The 25,187-nt window shown below is 33.9% G+C and overlaps 1 protein-coding gene across 2 annotated transcripts in view; it reads left to right on the forward strand.

Moving 5' to 3' along the window:
- MMRN1 (multimerin 1) overlaps positions 1 to 25,187 on the forward strand; it is a 72,821-nt gene that overhangs the window by 23,667 nt on the left and 23,967 nt on the right. For both annotated transcript variants that reach the window (XM_072810795.1, XM_072810794.1), the window contains exons 3-4: positions 10,388 to 10,507; positions 13,778 to 13,884. In XM_072810795.1, coding sequence (XP_072666896.1) covers positions 10,388 to 10,507; positions 13,778 to 13,884 — 227 coding nt within the window. The remainder of the gene's footprint in view (positions 1 to 10,387; positions 10,508 to 13,777; positions 13,885 to 25,187) is intronic.

Below are 25,187 nucleotides of genomic sequence, written 5' to 3' on the forward strand. Positions count from 1 at the left end.
GAACATATGTTTATCCTCCGGAACTTACAATAGTTCAATAGCAATTGAACCAAATAAGGCTTTGTTTGATTGTTTTCTTTCCTAATTATTGACATCAATGAAATTAGACTTGTGAGGATATATTCTTAACTTTAACATTTATTTTCCTTTTAAAGTGCATTACTTTTTACTAATTTATAGAAGAAAGAAAGGCAAAAGGAGAGAAAAGAAATTGACTCCATATGTTATTGAGAAATGAGTAGGTTGGATTTATAAAAGTAGTAAACACTTGTCACTAAAAACACATGACTGCTTTTCATATATTTAGAATATGTTCATCTCACTTATCACCTTTGAATTTGGTGGGAATTTAATTGCTCTGTATTTGAGGGGTTTAGTGTACTACACCATAATTTCGCTGTTAAACAGTGATGGTCAAACTTAGCTCAGGTACGGTTTTTTTGGAATCTATATCCATGTAATCACCATCTTGTAATAAAAACAAAAAGGTTCTTCATATGATAAATTAGTGGCAACATGAATGAACTGGGGTTTTTTTGTGAAGGATTAATTAATATTCTCATCTATAAATTAAATCCCATAGAAAACTTAGCCCTTTCCCTGAGGCACTTATGAACTCATTAATACATGTATACATTTTTATCATTTGTAATTTGTAGTCATCTTTAGGTACAAGGTAAAGAAGGTTCTCAAGTTAGAGGCATAGGTGGATGTTAGGTGAGGTGTCGGAGACTGATAGGAGAGTTACAAAATAATCCTCTTTGAGAATGCTTTAATTTGAGTTCCCTCTTGTTCCTCATTGAATTCCTAAATCTATCTCAATAAGGAGATTGCGGGAGACAAAATCATAAAGATCCTTCACTTCATAAAGTCTCCCCAAACACAGAATCTTCCCCAACTACCTAGAAAAAAATTACATACCATTGGGTAATTTATGGTGAGGACTTTGCTGGCTTACCTTGATGTCTAGTGAATATCCTCAGGATCTGTTCCTTTTGTGCTATTGTGTCAATTTGAGCCACAGATTATCATGATCCAAGTTTAAACATTCATCCTTTTATGAATATGGTTGCAAGCAATTTATTAATATGAGTTTTAAGGACTAGTCTAAATGGACATGTTGATTGTTATCTTTTATTTCTTAAAGAAAATATCTGTTGTGGTCATTATTTAAATGAAACCTTTGTTGCTCAGTCCACTCTTGGTTCAGGATAAGAATGGATATGATTGGGTCATGGTTTGGTCAGGGTATGCTGCAAATCACAAATCACTAATTAATGGAACATTTTTTTTTAAATTTAGTCTATTTACTAGCTCCCTGGAAGACTGGGTTTCTAAAACATTTCAATCAAAAGTACAGTAGATTGTTTATTTACAAAGCTTCTCTTAGTTCATTATCCATAAGACTTTGAGTTGTGGAAGTCAAACTAGAATCCTTTTTCTCCCTGCTATTTTGTATGCTCTGCAAGCTAGGGGGGTGTTCACAAAAAACCAAAACTGCCTAGTTTTTCCTAGAACAAATCTTTTACCTATTAACTTGGAAAATCCAAAGAATCAATACAAGCTTTTTTTCAGTACACGTTGCTGCACAAAAGAAACAGTGTTATTACTCTTATAGAGAATCCCAAAGGCAGTATGCTGTTTGGAGGGTTATGACCCCATGGAAAGCTAAACACTTCAAAGTAACTGCTCATCATCCACCATAATCAGTCTGGAAAGGTACAAAGGATTTTTAGATTCAGCAAAATGCTTGTCTGGGATCATTTGATTTGCCTTTATACTGTCTGTCACCATTTTACCATCCTTAATTTTCTGTTTTGAAACTTATATTTTCTGATAATTTGGTTTTAAATTTTCTATTTACATTTTCAACATCCCTTAATGAGCTTATTTCATCAGTAGCATAAACCCAATTATGAGTCACACCAGGGGCTCCTTGGCTGTGGATAGTTCTTCCAATTTATACCGGATCAAAGATTGCCGGGCCATGAGCGATCTGCTGGTTTGCTTTTTCCCTACTCAACTCTCTCAGTCATGAGATTGTTTCAGAATTTGAGAATTTAAAAAATCTCTCCAGGTGACACTGGGATTTATTCTCACAAACAATATCTATATCTATCATCTGTCTATCTATCCATCTATCATCCTTTTTTCCAAAGCCCAGAATACATAGGGATGGCAGTACTTTATTTTTCCTGCCTCATACACCGCCCTCAACAGTCATGCAGCCAATTCATGTGACAGACTTTAACTGCTTCTGTTGAAGTTAGTGATTCTCTATAATTAGGATAATCAGTGGATTTGCATAAAAAATCTAATTAATTTTTTAAAATACCCCTTTTTTTGTGATCGTGTCCATTTGAAACCTTTCTTAATTATATTTCTTGCTTTTGCCAGTACTTGGTTTCATATTATTTTTGCAAGGATCACCCTGCTTTTATAAAATGTGCCAAAAGGTCTTTATCTTTATGGAACTAAATATTCAAACTTCTCATTCAAAAGATCCATGCACAATAAACTATATGGTGCTCAATATTTTTGCCATGGGTGGATGAATGACTGAGTCAGCCTTATTTGTAAAAAAAAATTTGGTCCCAAGAAGCCTAAATACTCCAAACCAGAAGCTTACTAACTTCAGTGGCTCTAATATCAGGAAAAACTGTTCCCCCTTTGGTCTTTTAGATTGATTTTTGTATTATTTTAATTATGATTTTTATTTTTAGGCAAAATAGATTTCAAATCTTCTACTGACTTAGAGGCATGTATGTCATACTGATTTCTACTTGTAGCAATTAGATTATACAGCCATACATAGAACATTTGTTTTAATACCATACTTTGTAAATCATTCCTGCCCCTACCCCCCCAAAAAAAAACTCATCCTAAGTGGGAGGGTAGAATATAAATTAAACATAACGAGCTGCATTTATTTACTATAGAAAAAAAATAAGGAGAAAAAAATCAGATCTAATCATTCAATTAACCTATAGCTATTAAGAATTTTCCATAGATTGGCACAGAGTCTTTTTGATAGAAGAGCTGGTATTGCACCAGGAGTGAAGCTGATTGCTCTTTTTCTAAACAGTATTTAGATAGATAGATAGATAGATAGATAGATAGATAGATAGATATAGATATTCTGCTGCCTACCTTTAAAAATTAGAGAAGAGGGGATGCTTGGGTGGCTCAGCGATTTAGCGCCACCTTCAGCCCAGGGCGTCATCCTGGAGTCCTGGGATCGAGTTCCCCATCAGGCTCCCTGCTTGGAGCCTGCTTCTCCCTCTGCCTGTGTCTCTGCCCCTTCTCTGTGTCTCTCATGAATAAGTAAATAAAATCTTTAAAAATAAAATAAAATAAATAAAAATTAGAAAAGTGATTTATGTTACATTATAAGCACAATAAAAACACTTTCCAGACTTCTGCCTATAGCAACTAGATTCACCCATCTGTGCTAGATAATTTATTTTCTCATATAATTTGTTTAATAACTTATTTTTATGCAATTGCAAATAATATTTTGTGTCTACTCTTATTTAATAGGTATTATTTAATTCTCTCTTCATCCCATACAACTCCATTTGTAGCACTAATCTATGTTTACAATTTAAAATTCCTTGAGGTAAGAAATATCTTTAAATATCTCTATTGCTTTGGATGGCTTCTAATGTTTGAATATCATCTAAAAATACATACTAAAAATACAAAATAAAGGCTATTTTTGTCTGATCATGACATTTTTGTGGCAAATGACTTTGATGTGGTGAAAGTTTCCCAGCTATTTCTATCCTATTTTATATGTTGAAGAGAATAAGGATACATGGATGGATATAAAGAAAGTTTCTTAGAAACTGGTTTGAGAAAAGTTATAGATGCAGTATGGTCTAATTGATAAGACGTGAGTATCAGAACAGCAAGTCAGCTAAATCTATAAGACAGGATTTATTTATTTTACTCGTGATCATAACATTTTAAATTATGCTATATTTGGTTCATATAAAATTGTTGCATTATTAAATATAATTTTACCAAATATATAGGTATCATAACAATATACTATTGACTTTTATTTTTTAACTTTATATAAGAAAAAAAGCATCATATTATATTTCTTCTGTAACCTGTTTGTGTCACACAAGTTTAATAAGCTAAATTTGGACTATTGGATAATATTATATTATATACAATATACATTACATATATATTCATTTTTCATAGTGAATAATGCCCATTGTGTATATATTTCAGCACATATTTCTCCATCCCATGTTAAATAGACATTTGAGTTACTTTTAGCTTTTGATAATTATGAATAATGCCTGCTGCTATAAATATATATGATTACTGGTATACTTCTGCAGTCGTTTCTCTAAAATATATATCAAGAAGTATAACCAGTGGGTCAGAGGGATTTACATGCTCATTGTTACATAATATTAACAAATTGTTTTTCAAAATGGTTATCTTCTATCAACAGTATTTACGAGATTCCTTCTATTCTCTATCTTCTGAACATGTGAGATTGTCAAATTCTCAATGTTTGATTATTCTGGAACATAAAATATTATTCCATTTTGATCTTAATTTGCACCTTTTTGATACCAACAAAATGGACCTTTTTTTAAAAAAATATGTTTAATGGTCATTGGTATTTCCTTGTATAAAAAGTTTGTTCAAATAGTTTGTCCACTTTTCTATTGTTCTATTTTTTCCTGTCCTTATCATACTTATTGATGAAAATTTGTTACATATTCTGAATGCTAAACTTCTGATTTATAGCCTCTCTCTCTCTCTTTCTAGAGAGAGAGCAGAGGGACAGAGGCAGAGGGAGAAGGAAGAATATTAAGCATATTCTTATTCATATTAAGAATATTCAGAATATTCACCTCGTAAAAAAAAAAAAAAAAAAGAATATTCACCTCCTGCCGAAAACAGAGTTGCATGATGCTCAATCTCATGACCCTGAGATCAAGACCTGAGCCAAAACCAAAAGCTGGACACTTAGCTGACTAAGCCACCCAGGGGCCCCATAGACTCTTCTTTTCTCATCACTTCTGGTGTCTTCACATGAATAAAAATTCTTAAACTTTATACTGTTAAGTATTTTATTTAGTACATATAAGTATAATTGATTTTCCTGTATATTTGCTTTAGATCTTGCTAAATTCACTATCTCCAATAGCTTTTTTTTTTTTTTTTTTTTGTAGATTCATCATGATCTTCTACATAAAACCCAAGTTTTCTGCAAGGAAACATAATTTTACTTATTAATTTTTAGTCAGGGTGACTTCACTTCTCTTTCTTGCCTTATTACGCTAGCAAGAAATCCCAGTTCATGCAGATATATGCCTTTGCTTTTTTCTAATAGTTTTACAGTTTTAGCTCTTAACTTTAACTCTTTGATCAATATCTAAGTTGATTTTTTAGATCTGGTATGAGATAGGAGTCCAACTTTCCCTGCTTGCCTGTGGTTACCCATTTTGTCTTACCATCATTTGTTGAAAAGAATATTCTTTCCCTCTTGAATTGCTTGGCACCCTTGTGAAAAATTAGTTGACCATAAATGTAATAAAATAAAGGTTTATTTCTGGACTCTGAATTCTATTCCATTGATCGATAGCACTATTCTTACACTGGTCAAATACACTTTCAATTATTGTAGTTTGTAATAAGCTTTGACATTGGACAGTGTGAGTAATGAGCCCTCTATTTTTCAATGGTGTTTTGGCTATTCTGAGTTTCTTGCATTTCTACATGAATTTTAAGAACAGCTTTAAGTTTCTGCAAAAAATAGCAGGAGGGATTTTGAATGGGATTGTGTTGAAGCTGTAGATCAATTTAGAAACTATTACCATTCTAATAATATTAAGTCTTCCATTCAGTGAATGCTTTCCATTTATTTAGGTTGTATTTCTTTCTATGATATTTTGTAATTTTTGTACTTCTTTTGTCAAATCTATTCCTGAGCATATGCTTCTTTTTGATGCTATTGTAAATGGAATTGTTCTCTTAATTTCATCTTTGAGTAGTTCATTGCTTGTGTGTAGAAATACAATTGCTTTTTGTATATTGGGGTCTTTAAAAAGATTTTATTTATTTATTTGCGAGAGAGAACAGAGGCAGAGGAAGAAGAATTAACCCCATGACCTGAGCTCAAGGCAGACACTTAACTAAGACACCCAGGCATCCTGCTTTTAGTATATTGTAAACTTGCTGTATGTGCTTATAAGTTTTAGTAGCGTTTTTGTGGGTTTTAAATAATTTTCTAAATAGAAGAAATGAAAATACATAATTGCCTGACTAGAACCTATAGTAAAATGTTAAATAGTTTACAAGAGCAAACATTATTGTTTTGTTCCTGATCTCAAAGGAAAGTTTTCATTCTTTCAGTACTTAGTATGATGTTAATTGTAGGTTTTTCATGGATGTCCTTTACCAAGTTGAGGTAGTCCATTCTCTTCATAATTTGCTTTGTCTGCTTTTTGCTCTCTTTATGTTTTTTGTCTGGAATTTATAACATGCTTAAGGTAAGTTTTACTTTGTGGTCATTCTCCGGGATTCATTGAGCTTCTTAGATCTGAAGACTGATATTCTACCAAATTTAGAAAATTTAACCTTTATTTCTTCAACTATTTACTCAAACTTGATCTTTCTGCTTCTCTTCTAGAACTTTAACTAATATATTTTAGACCACTTGAGTTTCTTTTCATTTTTACTTTAATCATTTTTCCTCCAAACTTCAGTTTAGATGGTTTCTTTTGCCTTGCTTCCAAGTTTATTGATCTTAATGTCCAGGGTTCAAACTTCTGTTAATGGGACAACCTGGTGGCTCAGCGGTTGAGCATTTGCCTTTGGCTCAGGGCATGATCTGGGAGTTCCTGGGTCGAGTCCCACATCAGGCTCCCTGCATGGAGTCTGCTTCTCCCTCTGCCTATGTCTCTGCCTTTCTCTGTATGTCTCTCATGAATAAATAAATTAAAAATCTTAAAAAAAAAAACAAATTAACAAACTTCTATTAAGCCCAATCCAGTCCATTTTTATTCATATCCTGCATGTTTTTGTTCTATTTAATGGTTCTTTTTTTTTTTGAGATTTGCCATGAGTTTATACACTATACTCATTTTTTCCCTTGATAATCTTGAAAAGGTTTACAATAACTATTTTAGTCATTGGTTACTAATTCAACATCTGTGTCATCTCTGCTTAGTTTTGTCCCTGTGTATTGGATTTTAACTCAGGTTTTGTCCTATATTCCAGCTTCTTCACATGTCCAGTTTTTATCATGGTTTGTTTTTTATGCTGGGTTGCTATGTTATGAACAGATTTTCTTGTCTTCCACTAAAGAGCATTGACTTCTTTTCTGGCATGAAGTTATTTATATCAAGGGTTTTTTTTTTTTTTTTTTTAAGTTTTGTTGGGGTGAGTCTAGATTAGCCTGACCCTACTGGATGCAGTCATTGTTAGCTTCAGGTGAATACTCAAATGTTTAATAAGAACTCTCTCTTTGGTGATCAGAATTCTCCACAATGGGGTAAAATCTGGTATCTCTGTTCAGCTCATGCAGCTTCATAATACTTGTTCTCTGGTGGCCTTGCAAAGACTACTTTTTGCAAGCACTGCACAGTATTCAACCCAAGATTTTTTTAAAATCCTGTGTTGATTTTTAAGATGGCATCTCTGTTACTCTCGCTCATTCTATGACCTTTATCCACATATTTTAACCACCTCCGTAAGCCCCAAACTCAGATCCCTATTTCCTTTACCCAGTACTCTCTCTCTTTGGGGCCCACCCCTTTGTGATGTAGTTTGAAAATTGTTTGCAGGCAGAAAACTAGATTTAATATAGAATTCACATTATGTTGGTCCCTTCTCTCAAAAAATCATTTCTCTGCATTGTCTGTTGTTTAACATCTGAAAATTATTGCTTCATATATCTTGCCCAGCTTTATAGATTTTACCAAGGGAAAGTAAATCTTTCCCATGCTCTGTTATGGCCAGAGCCAGAAATTTCTGAAATTCATGTTTTTTAGTTTATTACACAAAAAAATCAAATAAGCTTATGAAACTTATATCAAATTAAGGTTTTTTTTTTTAAGATTTTATTTATTCACGAGAGACACACACAGAGAGAGAGAGAGAGGCAGAGACACAGGCAGAGGGATAAGCAGGCTCCATGCAGAGCCTGATGTGGGACTCCATCCCAGGACTCCAGGATCACACCCTGCGCCGAAGGTAGGCACTAAACCTCTGAGCCACCCGGGCTGCCCTCAGATTAAGGTTTGACTTGAAAATGAACTAAATCTGTAGATTAATTTGAGGAGGATTGATACATATACCTTGGCTGTTACCATCCATTAACAGGATTTTTTTTTGTTGTTGTTTTTTGTTTTTTTTTGCCACTGGGGGAAGTTTATTGGGAAACCTCGAGAGGGGTGAGCACAGGATGGGCAGGCCAGGGTGGGGTGAGGAGCAAGTGCGGGCTCTAGGAGGCAGAGTCTCCTCATACAGGAGGAGAGTTTCCTCATACATGGAGGCAAAAACTCCTCATACAGGAGTTTTTGAATATTTGAGATAATGCAGTAATATCTTTCAGGCTTTTCAATAAAGCTTAAAAGTTATATATATTATATCTTATACTTCTTCATTGGATTTAACAAGAATAATGTTATTTTTGCTATTGAAAACAGTACCTTTTTTTATTGGAGTTCAATTTGCTAACATATAGCATAACACCCGGTGCTCATCCCGCCAAGTGCCCCCCTCAGTGCCCATCACCCAGTCACCCCAACCCCCCGCCCACCTCCCTTTCCACTACCTCTAGTTCGTTTCCCAGAGTTAGGTGTCTCTCATGTTTTGTCACCCTCACTGATATTTTCACTCATTTTCTCTCCTTTCCCTTTATTCACTTTCACTAATTTTTATATTTCCCAAATGAATGAGACCTATAATGTTTGTCCTTTTCCGATTGAGTTACTTCACTCAGCATAATCCCCTCCAGTTCCATCCACATCAAAGCAAATGGTGGGTTTTTGTCTTTTCTAATGGCTGAGTAATATTCCTTTGTATACATAGACCATATTTTCTTTATCCAGTCATCTTCTGATGGACACCGAGGCTCCTTCCACAGTTTGGCTATTGGGGACATTGCTGCTATAAACATTGGGGTGCAAGTGTTCCCGCGTTTCACTGCATCTGTATCTTTGGGGTAAATCCCAGCAGTGCAATTGCTGGGTTGTAGGGCAGATCTATTTTTAACTCTTTGAGGAACTTCCACACAGTTTTCCAGAGTGGCTGCACCAGTTCACATTCCCACCAACAGTGCAAGAGGCTTCCCCTTTCTCCACATCCTCTCCAACTTTTGTTGCTTCCTGTCTTGTTAATTTTCCCCTTTCTCACTGGTGTGAGGTGGTATTTCATTGTGGTTTTGATCTGTATTTGCCTGATGTCCATAATGCGGAGCATTTTCTCATGTGCTAGTTGGCCATGTCTATGTCTTCCTCTGTGAAATTTCTGCTCATGTCATTTGCCCATTTCATGATTAGATTGTTTGTTTCTTTGCTGTTGAGTTTAATAAGTTCTTTATCGATCTTGGATACTAGGCCTTTATCTGATCTGTCATTTGCAAATATCTTCTCCTATTCTGTCGGTTGTCTTTTAGTATTTTTGACCGTTTCTTTTGCTGTGCAGAAGCTTTAAGTCCCAATAATTCATTTTTGCTTTTGTTTCTCTTGCCTTCATGGATGTATCTTGCAAGAAGTTGCTGTGGCCAAGTTCAAAAAGTACCTTTTTAAAATTTATTGTTGGTACATTGAACTGTAACTAATGTTAACTACGTGGCTATACATTTTGATTAATTATAAAAAATGTAACTTGATCTTAACTACATTGCTAAACTCATAATCATTTGCATCTAGACTATGTCATAGTTTTTTATTCAAAGTCATATCATCTGATGCTAGTAACAGTCGTTTTTTGTCTTTTTTTATTCTCACCGCATTTATTTATTTTCCTTTGTCTTACTGTACACTGTTCAATAGAAGTAATGGACCTAGGTCTGGGTCTCTAATTTAAGTACTAATACTGGTATTTGCCATAAGAGAAATCTTGGATTTTGACTTAACCTTACAGCGGAACAATACAAGTTCTGGTTTAACTCTTTTTTATTAACTTCCTTTCATCTTGTAGTGTGTCTTTACTTTTCATGTTTATAGCAATGCATTAACAAGTATGTTTTCTCTTGTCTCCAGATATTTTAAAGCTAGATACCAATTTTTCAAATTATCTAATCCATAACACTGATAGCAGTAGATGCAGGCCTATGAAAATAATTTTAATGGAAAGAATTCTTTTTGACAATGATTTCTTTTAACAAAAATTGTTTCTTCCTTAGGAATTGGTGTGCTTATGTACATACCAGATTATCTCCTACAGTGATCCTAGACAACCAAGTCACTTATATTCCAAATGGAAGAGGACCCTGTGGCTGGACCAGTGGATCCTGTCCTCAGAGGTATGTGACATTTTTTTTTAAATAGCCACTGCTTATATCGTATTCGTGTATGTCTCTGAATATATAGAGAAAGTTAATCATCTCAGGTATATACATATAATAGGGTCAGGGTGGGGTCATCACAGTAAATTATATGCATGATTTGGGGTAAGTTAAAATGCAGATACCAATAATACATGCCTCATACAGGAGTTTTTGAATATGTGAGATAATGCAGTAATATGCTTAGTAAAGGGACAGGTAATTTGTGAGTCTTCAATAAATGTTAACTTTCATGCTTATTTCCATTTTTACTATTACTTTTATTATATACCTGATCAATAATCCAGTCCTTGAATTCTTATAAAATTCATACACGGTTTTAAGATTTTATTGATAATTTCAGCTTCATACTAGGTAAGAGAGAAGTCCATAACTTGGCAAGCCACTAATTGCAATGGTGCATGATAAAACAGCTAACTGAGGCCTTTCTTTATATGCCTATCTTAATGATTCATGTTATTTAATTTCCATTTTTTTAAAAAAAACCTATTTAGGACATTTAAAAATTGTCCTCAGATGTGGGGCTGAGTAACTGATAAATTCTCTGCATTCACACAGTCACAGTAGCTTATCTGAGGGTGTTTCAGAAGACCCTGAAATAAAAACTAAAATTATTATTCAGGCCATGATGGCTCATGTTATGCAAATTGTCATACAAATAATTCAGGCAATGAATCTGACACAGTGGCAATCAGGAACAATGCACAGTAAGGATATGTAAAATCAAGGTGTTTCTTACTCTCTGGAGGAATAGCTAAGGTTCATGATCCAGAGAGCTAAGCACACCTTAGGGATTTGGGAGAGCTGAGCTCCAGTTCTGCTTTCAGCATTTACTCCCTTTGTGGCAATTTCCTCATCGACAGGAGATACAAAGAATGCATTGTTAATTCCTCAGTAATGAAAATATTACCACAGTAACCCCATTATACTGCCCTTCTGAGTTCAAGGTGAGTTTTTTTTTCTCTCTCTCTCCCTTTAAATGAACCAGAAATACGTATCTTTATTCTCGTCTCTTATCTTTCTCTATCTTTGAATGGGTCTCTCCATTCATTCATTATTTCAATCTATACACAGTGTTTGTCACTTTTTCTTTTATTATGTCTGAGCCACATTTATCAGGGATCCAGTTTGCTAAAGCAGGGACTCTAATAATAATGCAGCTAACTGCTTGAGTTCATCCTAATAATCTCTAAAGAGTCCTTTTCCAAACAGCCTTACCTTCTATTCAGCTTTGGCTACTGGACTGGAGATATTTCACTGACAAGAGTTATTTACTGAATATAATTTCCTGAAATAAACACAGATAAATGCTAATTTATCTAGCCTATTTTTAGAAATGGAAAGAATTTATAGCTCATTTTACAATTAAGAAATAACCTTACCCATATTGAATTACCCTTCAAGTCACAGCGGAAACTAAAACCCAAGTTTCCTAAAGCCCAGTGAATTCCAGCACATTCCCTTCACATGATCAGGGTTTATCCATGAAACTGACTATTGTTGTCTCCATATAGTTGTACGGGACACACTCTAGATAATAAAACAGAGACTAACCCAAGCAGTATGCATTAAATTCCCACCTCGATCACTTTTAGATTCGAGACTTTGAGCAAGTTATTTCATCTCTCTGTTCCTCAAGTTCTTCATCAGCATACCAGGAGAATAATATATTTTCCACATAGAATTAATAAGAAAATTAAACAAGATATTATATAGTCATTTCATAAGCCCACTTGATAAATATTAGCTAAATATTGAAGTCACAGGGTAAGGATAATATGGCCAAATTGTATTTGTGATTTATATTTACATATAAAGGGCCTACAATTTAGTACTATTCACCATTTTATTGATTGCCATGTTAAAATGTTACCATTTCTTCATTTCCCTTCCATGTTTTTTTTTTAATTTTTTAAATTTATTTATTCATGAGAGATACACAGAGAGAGAGAGAGAGAAGCAGAGACATAGACAGAGCAACAGGCTCCATGCAGAGAGCCCGACACAGGACTCGATCTGGTGACTCCAGGATCATGCCTGGGCCAAAAGCAAGTGCTAAATCACTGAGCCACCCAGGGACCCCCTGCTTCCATGGTTTCTTCTCAGAAATATTTTCTCATGTTGGATCCCTTTCTTCCTCTCTCTCTCTCTTCCCCATTTCTTTCTATCAGAGACAAATACCATATGACAGAAATAATATTAAAAATAAAAATGTTAAAAAAAATAAAAAATAAAAAAAATAAAAAAAATAAAAATGTTAAAACTTTTTTTTTAATTTTTTATTTTATTTTATTTATTTATGATAGCCACACAGTGAGAGAGAGAGAGAGAGAGAGAGAGAGGCAGAGACATAGGCAGAGGGAGAAGCAGGCTCCATGCACCGGAGCCCGACGTGGCATTCGATCCGGGGTCTCCAGGATCGCGCCCTGGGCCAAAGGCAGGCGCCAAACCGCTGCGCCACCCAGGGATCCCAAATGTTAAAACTTGAGAAAGGAAAAAGTGCAGGTTAAAAATCATAGTGGTTATCATAATTTCAATGAGATCACTGATATACAGTTTTTATTTTATTTTTTTGATATACAGTTTTTAATGTTTGATGTTGATATGTTTGATGTTGATCTGGGGGAAAACAAATCCTTTTAATTATAAAGATACAAGGAATAATAAGAATTGAAATCAAAGAAATTTTCCTCATAAACTATTTTAAAAATAAGATTAAATAAGTTTTAATATTGGTTTAGTAAAAAGTATTATCAAGGGAAAAGCTATACTATGTTTGGAGAATGTAAGGATAGGTATAAACTTAAAATACCAAATAGCATAACTCTTCATGCTTTTTGTAATTTATTTAAAGAAATGTAAGTTTAACAATAATACTGATGAGGGACACCTGGTGGCTCAGTTGGTTAAGCGTCTGACTTGATTTCAGCTCAGGTCATGATCTCAGGGTTATAAGATTGAGCCCCACATCAATTCTGCACTGTGTGGAGCCTGCTTATGATTTTCTCTCTCCTTCTCCCCCTACTTCTTCCCCTCCCGACCCACTCTCTCTCTCTAATAATAATAATAATAATAATAATAATAATAATAATAATGTTGATGAAGATTATAATAATAATCACAGATAACATTTACTGAATGCTTCTTGTATTTTAGGCATTGTCTCCAAAACTTTAATTATCCCAACTGATAATTTAATGTGAGACAAATAATTGCTCTCCTCTCCAGATCTCAGAAGATATCTAATCCTGTCTACAGGATGCAACATAAAATCGTTACCTCATTGGAATGGAAGTGCTGTCCTGGATTCAGTGGAGCAAAATGTCAGCTAAAAGGTATATTCTAATAGTAATTTTATAATAACACCTAGAAGCATAAAACTTATGAAGAATAAGCAAATAATTCTAGTGAAGAAGAGTTGTATTTTCCCTTTTGAACCACAGTTAATGAACAGGTGGCCAAATCATTAAAACTGTTACCTCTTGGGAGCTTCCTAACTTTGTAGCTACTCTAATATCCTAAATCTCATAATGGGATATCTTATATATTCTTATATTGTTATGTTAGTTTTAGATGATGAGTAAGTGGAGATCTCACTTTTTCTTAACTATATGCTGTGGAGGCATGCCTCATTAAAATATCAGAAATCCTAATTTTGTATTTTAAATAATCACTAGTAATGACCCTATATGAAAAAAAAAAACTACCTTCTAGTTTTGTTCCAGTTCAATTATTTGAAATAATATTATGTATGTGAACAAATTCAGTTTTAAAGAAGGGCACTTGATGGGATGAGCACTGGGTGTTATACTATATGTTGGCAAATAGAACTTCAATAAAAAAATATATTGAATTAAAAAAGAATATACAAATGTGGCATGAATAATTGTGCTTTTCTTCTTAAATCCTAACAGAGCCATTTTATCAACTGTGATTTTAAGGATTTTCTGGTGGCAAGGCTAATCAAACACATGGTAACCTGCTGTGGGCTAACATCCATGTGGCTATTATTTTGCTTTTGGCTTTAAACAGGTTTCCTTTGAAAAATAAGATATGGCATCAGCATACATATTTTAAATGAATGAATATTACAAGGAAGACCATTAGCAGTGGTGAGGAATTCAATCAGCAGTATGAGAGACTGTGATTAAAAATTAATGTAAGTGTGGAGAAACCATTATGATTCACATTTGAAAAAAGAAAGTTGTAATACAAAAGCTCTAGGAAACTTGCGGTTTCGTTAGGGATGTCATAAATGGTTTTTCTAGCCCATTCAGGAGAATCTGTAGGCAAATTCAACTGTAATGTTATTTGTTCTGGGTCTGGCCTGAATTTCAGAAATGTTATACAAATTTAATACATTTTCAGGGTCTAGTATGAATATGTACTTCATTCATAATCAGGTAAAGTAAACTTTTAAATAAAATATCATCTATACCCAAAGTATTTAGAAACAAGGTAATTTAGCATATTCTAAAAAAGTCCAAATATGATCTCACTTTCAAATGATTCCTGAATTTTGTTAGGTGCACAAATATATTCACAGTGGTAAAACATATTTTTGTATGATCTATATATAACAGATGGTTAAAAGTTCTGAACAGTATTTAGAATTGTATTTCTAAAATCTAAGACCAGTTTTTTTTTAATTTTCCTTCTTCTACAAAGAAGGACATCTTAGGAATATATATTTTTAAAGATTTTATTTATTTATTTATTTATGACAGATATATATAGAGAGGCAGACATGGGCAGAGGGAGAAACAGGCTCGCCCTGGGGAGACCGATGTGGGACTCGATCCTAGGACCCCGGGATCACAACCTGAAGCCAAAGCCAGATACTCAACCACTGAGACACCCTGGTGCCCTCATTTTAGGAATATTAATTCAATTATTATTTCTTAAAGATTCAAGTGTTTGTTCACAGCATACTTTTCTAGAAATTTAGAATGTCATTACACACCCTACTGCACCTAAGGAACTGAACATTCATGTATGGCAGAAAACAAAATCTTTATGTCAAAGAATGCCGTGAGCTGCGGCTAATAAGAACTGCCATTACCTTATACTTTGTCCTTTTATATCTACTAATCTACAGTCCACTAAGGTGGACAGTATACACCTGTGAGGAAAAATCATAGAATTCCATCATTATAAATGTACATACAAGAAACAAGGCTAGTTGACAGTTTTGAATATCTACTATATATTGTCATCCTCTTTTTTTTCAAAGTATCACACAGAATATTTAAATTAATTCAAATAGTTTAGCTCTGATTATTTAATGACATCTCATGTTCTAATTGGAAGTAACCTATGGATATTTTTAATACTAGATTTACAAATCATTATCTTTTATATCCATTAACAAAAATGTTCCAGAACAGATCTGACGATGACTTTCTGTTACATTAGTGTAATTAGAATTACTCATGATTCAGGCATCCGCTGATTAAGCTGTGGTAGAAAGATCATCTTTCTATTGAAATCTATGGTAGGAATAACTTCCTGATGGCAGCTATGCCCATTGTGTCATGTCATACAATCAATTCGTTATAACGGTGATTCCAATAAAACCTACTGTTGCTCCCTATGATATTCTGACCATCCCGCTCTTCACTTTTATCGCAATACATAAAAGCTATTGAATTTTTTATTAGTGTGGTTGATGCACTGGTAATATCAAGAACTACTTTGTCCCTTGAATCAATCGTGATTATTTCATCTATCCTGGGCTTCTTTTCCTTCCTTCCTTCCTTCCTTCCTTCCTTCCTTCCTTCCTTCCTTCCTTCCTTCCTTCCTCCCCTCCTTCCTTCCTTTCCACATTTTCCCCCTTCTGATTCCTCCCCTACTACATCCCAAATCGTCTACCCTCCACCCACTCACCGTATCACACTTTATATATGTGCCAATAATTTTGTTCTTATATGGAAGTGAAAATTGTCAGGTTTCCTTTGACAACACTCTCCAGCATTGTCTCATATGACAAGCAGCCCCAAATATGACAAGAATAATCAGTGTGGCTCATCCATTCTTTAAACTTCTTCAGAGCCCTCACGGGTTTGGAATAACTGGTCATGTAGCTACTGTGATAATTACTTCAGTGCTAGTCCTTCACATCAGGAGATTATTTTACCCATGGAAAATTTATAAAATACTATATAAATTTTACAAATCCCTACTTCCCCAAAATTTTCATCCCCACAAATAAAATAAATGTCATAAAAGAAAAGTAACAATCTCTTTTTCATTGAGAGTGCAGAAGGGAGATCTTTTTAAATATACAAGGAAGATCCATAGAAGGAATAAAATGGAAGAGCTAGCAACTGTATTTTCTTTTATTTCGTCTCCACTTCTCTACATTTTTCTTCTTCTTTCTCCCTCCACCCCTCTATAACTCCATCTCCAACTGTTAGAAAGGGATGTTGTGATTAGAAATCCATGAGGCAATTCCTCCTGTTTTCTTACTCCACAATATGCTGTTTCTAATATTACTGAACTTCCATACATGCTCATTTTGCTACAATTTAGATAATAAAAATTCTGGCAAAATGTTCTAGATTCACATATTAAGAATATTAGTCATACTATCAAGAGGACACATATTTCTAAAAGTCTAAGTGAATAGCATATTGTTGAGAAAAAAAGGGAAGAAGTATTAAGTCTATTAGCAAAGTAATAGTTTTGATGTATTTTACATTTGTTATACCTTTCTAGGGATCAAAGAATTTCAGAAAGGGAATTCAGAAAGGGACCTAATTTTGTGATTTGGGATACAAGACAATTTTTTTGGAACATCAGCAACAATATACTTTTTAAACCAATTTTATGAAATTTGCAATAATGTGCTTTTCCAGTAGATGTCTCTAAAATGTTCTGAAGTAGAACGAGGAAATTGTGGCTTGCTCTAATGACACAAAAGACAGGAATTTAAGTTCAAATAATGTTAGTTTAGAGAGGAGGAAAGAAAAGCTTCTTCATAAATCTGTTAAAAAAATGTCCAGTCAGCTTTAGTCAGATGCTCCATATAGGAAAATTATGTTTTATAAAATGTATCACAGGTATTATGAATGCTGAAAAATGCAATCATGCAGTTCTTGAAATAAACTGACCCCTGCCATATGTTATGAATATATAAAAATATTTCATTTTACAAATGCTGTGAAATAATTCAATAAATTTTAGAAGCTATTGTAGCTACTATTTTAATATGGGACTACACCAGTAAAATTATTTTAAAATATTGCTTCAATTAATATAATTATTTAAAACAGAAAATAGTCTCTATATTTCCTGTGTATTTGTATATCTAATTCATTCTGGTGGCGTTTAATGTTTTCCCTTTAAGACAGAACATGATTTCCTATAAGCATCTAACTCAATTATGATACATTTAGTCAAAAGTCACCATGTATCTTAGTTCTTTGTTGCCTCAAATTGCTTTCTTTGATTTGATTGCCAAATCTCAATAAATCTTTATATCTGTACTGAACATCACCAAGTGAGCATTCACCTGGTATTGCAGGATCAGTGGGAAACTGATCTGGTCACACAGGAACGTTTCTAGTTCTAAGAGCAAGCTTCCTCATTTCTGAGTTACCATTAATGACCTCCTCTATATGCCTCAAAGGTCTAGGGAAAAAAAAGAAAACACTCACGGATAACATCTGTCTAATAGGAGGGGGGAAGATGAGGGGGAGGAGGGGAAAGGAAAGGAAAGGAAAAGGAAAGAAAGGAAAAAGCACCTAATAAGGAAGTTATTGCTCTTGACACTCGCTGACCTTGCTCTCTAAGTCCTTGATCCACCATGGTCAGAGTTTGCATACGGGGGGGAAAAAAGAGTAATTGTATTGAGGACATAGAAAAAAAAAAAAAAAGAATCTTATTTTTTAAATACATTGCATTTTTTTTTTAATCTGGACATTAAGGAGGGCACGTGATGTAATGAGCACTGAGTATTAGATAAGACTGATGCATCAGTGACCTCCACCTCTGAAACCAATAATACACAATATGTTAATTAACTGAATACCAATAAAACTTTTAAAAATCTGAAGTGCATAAGGATCTTTAAAAGTTATTTGACTTAAATAAATGTCCTTCTGTCCCAGTGCCTATCTTTCAGAAAGAACCAAGAAAAAGAGACTTAGAAATCCGCTCTATAGAACAAAGCAAAGGTCTGTGCTGAACTGCGAGATAAGATTGCCTGGGAAATCTAGAATGTATAGCAGTCCTTGTGGTAGGGAATACATTTGTGAAGACAGAAAGAGTGCTAAATGAAAAAATAAAAGAGCATCGATCAACCAGGAACTTTATCACAGGAGAGTAACTGACTCCACTGTCAGCGATCCTATCAGCGGATCTCCATCGGCTAAAACCCATGCAATAAGCTGAGATGAATGCAAGTATTGAACTCCAGGCGACAAACAGAGCTAAGAAAAGATAAACTATTGAATTTGTTAAACAGGCATGTCAAGTTTTTAACAGCCTTGGTAGGACCCATGATCCAATGAATTTCAGAAAACAGATTCATATGACAATTGGATCTCAAGGATCTTAGTGTGATGGTTAACAGTTGTTTCTTTTACTTAGGAGTACAATTTCCTCACCTGGTTCCTCTTAAAACAATTACTTTAAAAGTAATTATGTTAAGAACAAATGGAAAGTTTTACATGCGCGCACACACACAGTCACAGTAGTTTTTGTCATTTAATATTTAAAGTATTTTTCCAATTACATTTTCTTTAAAATCAATCTTAACTACAAAAATATGGAGAAAATTTAATTTTTCTTATTTCATGTCTATTATGTTTTCATAAAATGAGGAGTGAATTACTGAAGATTAGTAAGCAAGAATACAAAAGCTTTCACTTGATACCTCTATGTATAATTCTTTGTCTTCTTTAAATAGCTTTCTTTTTTTCTCTGACAGTTTTATTTGCTTTCTCTTCCATTTGTCACTGATTCTACAGGGTTTATTTTTTGTCTTTTTAGTTTTTATTTCTAATCTTCTGCCTTTCTTTAGTATGTCACTTTCTATCCCCTTGTTTACAATGCAGTAAATAGCATTTTTCCAGATTGCATGAATGGTATTTGTCTGAAATACTTTTGACCCTAAGGGAAATAGAAAATCAGACTTGAATCCTCTTCATTTACTTCCTTTTTATTCTTACCCTTTTACTTTTTGCCCAGATTTGTTTTTCCCTCTTGCACATTTAGGATCTTGCCTGGACCACATGACACTGAGAGAACTGTGACTTAAGGAAGTAACTAACCAGTCAGATATGATTCTAGAAGACTTAAAATACCCTCTACCTCCTTCTATGTGTGTGTGATATTCTGATTTGCTGGTCCTTCTCAAATGAGAAAGGATACTAAGTGAAGTAATGTTATAATCTCTACATTAAATTTGCAACATGTAATACGAAGAGTGAGATACAGAGACTTGATCTCACTGGAATATAATACAACAATTAAAAATAATGCATTACTATTTATAATTAAGCTTTAGCAAAGTATTTTTAGCCTCTGGAAATAAACCCTTTTTAAAATGCTGTCATGATTTTTATTGTGTTACTCCACTCCAAGATGATGAGCACCCAAGCTGATCTGTCTCTTGATTATGATGATGGAGTGAGAAGGAGCAGGGGCCATATTCAAACATCTTAACAACTAATTTAATAATATCAGTTAATATATAAATCAATATAAAAATCAAAGGTTAAAAATGTATTATTTTTATGTTAATGCATATATTTTCAATGCATAAATATATTTCATAAAAATAAATATTGTGGATTATTTAAATAATTAAATATTTAATGATAGTGATTATGTTTAATAATTGAATATTTATAAATATATATTTATTAATTTAAAATAAAATATAAAATATAAGGTAAAAGAAACCATGACACAAATCATTCATCTTATTATTCTAGTAATTCTTAAATAATTTCTTAATTTTGGGACATCTGGATGGCTCAGTGGTTGAGCATCTGCCTTTGGCTCAGGGTGTGATTCCATAATCCTGGGATTGAGCCTTTCATTGGGCTTCCCACAGGGAATCTGCTTCTCCCTCTGCCCATGTCTCTTCCTCTCTCTCTGTGTCTCTCATGAATAAAATAATAAAATCTTAAAAAATAATAATTTATTAATTTCTAAAACTTACTGGCATACTCTTTTTTTTTACATGGGTGATACCAGCTAAATGATATCTCTATCAGAGAGATGATTTAATATAGAGTACCATCCTAAACTCCTTTAAAGAATTCTCCATCAGATTTAGAGACATTGAGTGGTATCAAGACTCAGCAAGTTGATCACTTCTATTAACATTAATGATAGTGCCATCCTGCTGAATTATCTACTAGTCTTTACTGAATTAACAATGATCGCATTCAAATTTTATCTAGCCCTTAAATACTATGTATATCTTTAAGTATTCAATGTATTTATTACTAACTAAATCATGAAAATTGTAAGAATGTCTTATTTAATTCAGTCATAGAGTTTTGCAAATGTCATTTGGTCAAATTTGTCGCACAATAAATCAAGGAATGTAAACATTCATTTTTTGAGTTTTGTCATATAAATATTATTTTCATATTAGAAAAATTGATGTTTTCTAATGTAATTGATCACTTGTTAATTTTTATTTCAAATACTCTATATATATTTTTCATGTCAGAAATGTCTCTCAGTTTTCAAATTATCTCCAGTTTAACAAGGTGACTTTTTTCCCCTATAGAGTTAAAAAAGATTGACATCTCTAGTAGAATGTCATTTCTGGAAGTACCTGGTGGCTCAGTGGGCTAAGCATCTGAATTGATTTTGGCTCAGGTCATGATCTCAGGGTTGTGAGATCAAGTGCAGCCCCTGTTCAGTGTGGAGTCAGCTTGAGATTCTCTCTCTCCTCCCTTTGCTACTCCCCTCCACCCTGCTCATGTTCATTCTCTCTCTCTCTCTCAAATAAATAAATAAATAAGTAAATAAATAAATAAATAAATAAAGCAAGCCTTTTTAAAAAACTGTCATTTCTGAAAAGCAATTCTCTACTTTTTAAAAACAAGGCTTATTGTCCAAATTCTAAACATAAATGGCAATGATACATCTATATAGAAATTATATTAAGTAAGTTCTATAATATTTTCTTTTTTAAAACAATCTATTATTTAAATTATATAATGTTAAAATTTTAATTTTATTGCTTAAGCATTTTCCTTTCTTTTATAGATTTTGTAATTAACACTATTTGATAAAGTGTGGAATTTTTTTATTATTTCAAAAATTTTGCTTTACTTGAAAATTTTTATTTCAAAAACTTATTTCATGAGACTAATTCCACAAAGTTCTTTAATATTTTCCTCTTGAAATAAATAAAATCTTAAAAAAAAAAAAAAAGGGCAGCCCCGGTGGCGCAGCAGTTTGGCGCCCCATGCAGCCTGGGGTGCGATCCTGGAGATCCGGGATCGAGTCCCACATCAGGCTCCCTGCATGGAGCCTGCTTCTCCCTCTGCCTGTGTCTCTGCCTCTCTCTCTGCGTCTATGAATAAATAAATAAAATCTTAAAAAAATATATTTTCCTCTTGATTGCAAATGAACTTTAGCAGAAATTGATTGTCATGAACAATAAATCTAGTCATTTTAATTTTAAAAGACAAAAATTTAGAGCATTATTTGAGTCAAAGTTTATATATCATGTAAAAATCCACAAAATTTATTGAAAATAAAATCAAATTAATTTCCATTCCAGAATTACATCGTTTTATATTTAATTGATTTTTTATATCAACTGATGTTTTACGTATCAAAAGATGTCCCAGAATTATATTTTTTCTTTAAAGAGAGAGAGAAGTGGTGGGAAAGGCTCCATATCACCACCCTGAGGTGTTGGCCTAAACTGAAATAAGAGTTGGTTGCTTAACCCACTGAGCCACCTAGGCATCCCCACTATTGATAAAAATTTCTGTCATTTTTTCTTTTTTCAAAAAAATCACATTCATATGAAGTGCTTCCAAAATTTAAACTTTTGTCTCTTTTCCAATGTTTTCAATAATATATCATAAATTCCTCAATTATGTTTATTAAAATTACTTCCTTTATATAAGGCCTACTTTTCTACAGCATGATTGGAGACTCAAAGTTGTCATTTATTAGAGTTTTAATACATCATGTCTTGGGACACCTGGATGATTCAACACCCAACTCAGTGGTTGAGCATCTGCCTTCAGTCCAGGGAGTAATCCTGGAGTCCTGGGATTCAATCCCACATCAGGTTCTCTGCATGGAACCTGCTTCTCTCTCTGCCAATGTCCCTGCCTCTCTCTGTGTCACTCATGAATACATAAATAAAATCTTTAAAAAAAATAGATCATGTCTTTAACATATGTTCTTGTTATCAACAGGCAAGTGTGGTTGTTTAAAAGTCTATGAAGATCAATTTCTAGATTACAATTTTAATATAAAAATATCTGGCCCAGGGCAATATCCTGGAGTCCCGGGATCGAGTCCCACGTCAGGCTCCCTACATGGAGCCTGCTTCTCCCTCTGCCTGTGTCTCTGCCTCTCTCTCTCTCTCTCTGTGTTGTGTCTCTCATGAATAAATACATTTTAAAAAATCTTTAAAAAATTAAAAATAGAAAAGGAAATAGGAATTGTCACCTTGTTTGTATCCCACAAAACAATATAGTCTTTGCTTTTACTACAATCGTGCATTGCTTCTTAACAAAGTACCTTCTGTCTACCGTTTTATGGAAGGCTTTTAAATGCACCAGCTCTTTTTGTTTTCTTACTTTTTGGTTTTGTTTTCCTGTGATTTGATCAAAAAGTTAAGCAGTAATAAAATGTGAAGATCATTTGTTCATCCTTTTTTTTTTTTTTTTTTTTTTTTTATGATAGTCACAGAGAGAGAGAGAGAGACAGAGACACAGGCAGAGGGAGAAGCAGGTTCCATGCACCGGGAGCCCGATGTGGGATTCGATCCCGGGTCTCCAGGATCGCGCCCTGGGCCAAAGGCAGACGCCAAACCGCTGCACCACCCAGGGATCCCTGTTCATCCTATTGAAGCTGCATGTTCCTTTTGCTGTAACTACTTGCCCGTATTCTGAACCTTCTTCCACTGCTTTGAGAAATAGGGAAGGGAGTGAGGTAGGCAGTTGCTAGGAAGACCTTCATGCTTTACTCCAGTGGTTCTCAAACTTCAGCGTGCATTGGAAACATCAGCAAGGCTTGTTAAAACACAAATTACTGCCCCACTCCAGACCTTTTAGCAGGTCTAGGATGGGGCCTAGAAGTTGTATTTTCAGAAGTTTGCAGGTGAAAAAAAATGTTACTCAGAAAAGTTGGTGATGCTGATACTGCTGATCTAGGGACCCTGTTTTGAGAACCATCACTTCACTTTTGAGTCACTCTCTTGCATAGCCAGAAAAATGCTTTGTACATCATCTAAAGAGGAAACTTGATAAAAAATCTATGCAATTACTTGATAGATATATTTATATGAATTAATTTGAATTTAGGCTAAAGGAACCTTATTGCTAGGATCTAAGAGAAAATGAACACTTTTTGCCACTTACTGCAGCCCAGAAATAAGTATAATTTCCCCAAGCTGTGGATCATTTTCTTCCAAATAAATCAATAATTATACAGGACTTTATAATACAGTGAAGAGAAAAAAGAAGCAATATCAAAACAAAAACTGTGAACATGAATGAAAATTTGTTAGTTTACCTCAATGCCCTGAAGAAAAGCAATGCAAAATTCAGTCTAACAATAAAGACTCGCATTAATGACAAATACATTATTCTTTCTATGGAGTAGAGATCCTTCAGTACTATTGTCAAAGCTACATATGCCTTAGGGAGCATAATTTTTTTTAAATATTTTATTTATTTATTCATGAAAGACACAGAGAGAGAGAAGCAGAGATATAAGCAGAGGGAGAGGCAGACTCCCTGTGGGGAGCCCTATGTGGGACTCGATCCCAGAACCCCAGAATCAACCTGAGCAGAGGGCAGATGTTCAACCACTGAGCCACCCAGGTGCCCCAGGAAGCGTAATTAACATGTGCCCAAGGTACAGTTTCATTGCTACATAATTTTACATGGGAAGAAGGATAGTAAGACACCAAACACTTTTCTCATGTCTGATATGCAGACTTCAATGAATACATTTGTTTATTAAAAGTCTGCAAATTACAGACCTACCTTACTTGATGTGTTCAAAATGTTTAATAAATTTTCGCTCTAAATTGTGTTCTCCAATGAAAAACTATATTTCCATCTGAAATATTACCTGGTTCATGGGAAAGGGGAACCAATTCTTTCACAGAGTAGTTTTATAAGAATTTCTATTTTTCTGAAATTTCACTGATTCCCTTGAGACTTGCCATGTGAGAGTTTACTTTTACCTGTAGTCCTTATGTTTTGAGTCTATGTATTTCCTAAAAATCTAGGAACAACTCACTTATTTAAACAGATATTCTTTCACCAAGGAACCTGTAGCTTTCCTTTATTTCCAAGGAGACATCAGTTGGAAATTGCATTGTTAAACAGACAGCTTTTGTGGCAGTCCACTTATAAAGCCACTATAGCTTTTAACACAGCTGATTTTAAAGTCCCCTCAATTTTGCAGGCAG

This window comes from Canis lupus, chromosome 33, assembly GCF_048164855.1.
Source record: "Canis lupus baileyi chromosome 33, mCanLup2.hap1, whole genome shotgun sequence".
NCBI classification, from domain to species: Eukaryota; Metazoa; Chordata; class Mammalia; order Carnivora; family Canidae; genus Canis; species Canis lupus.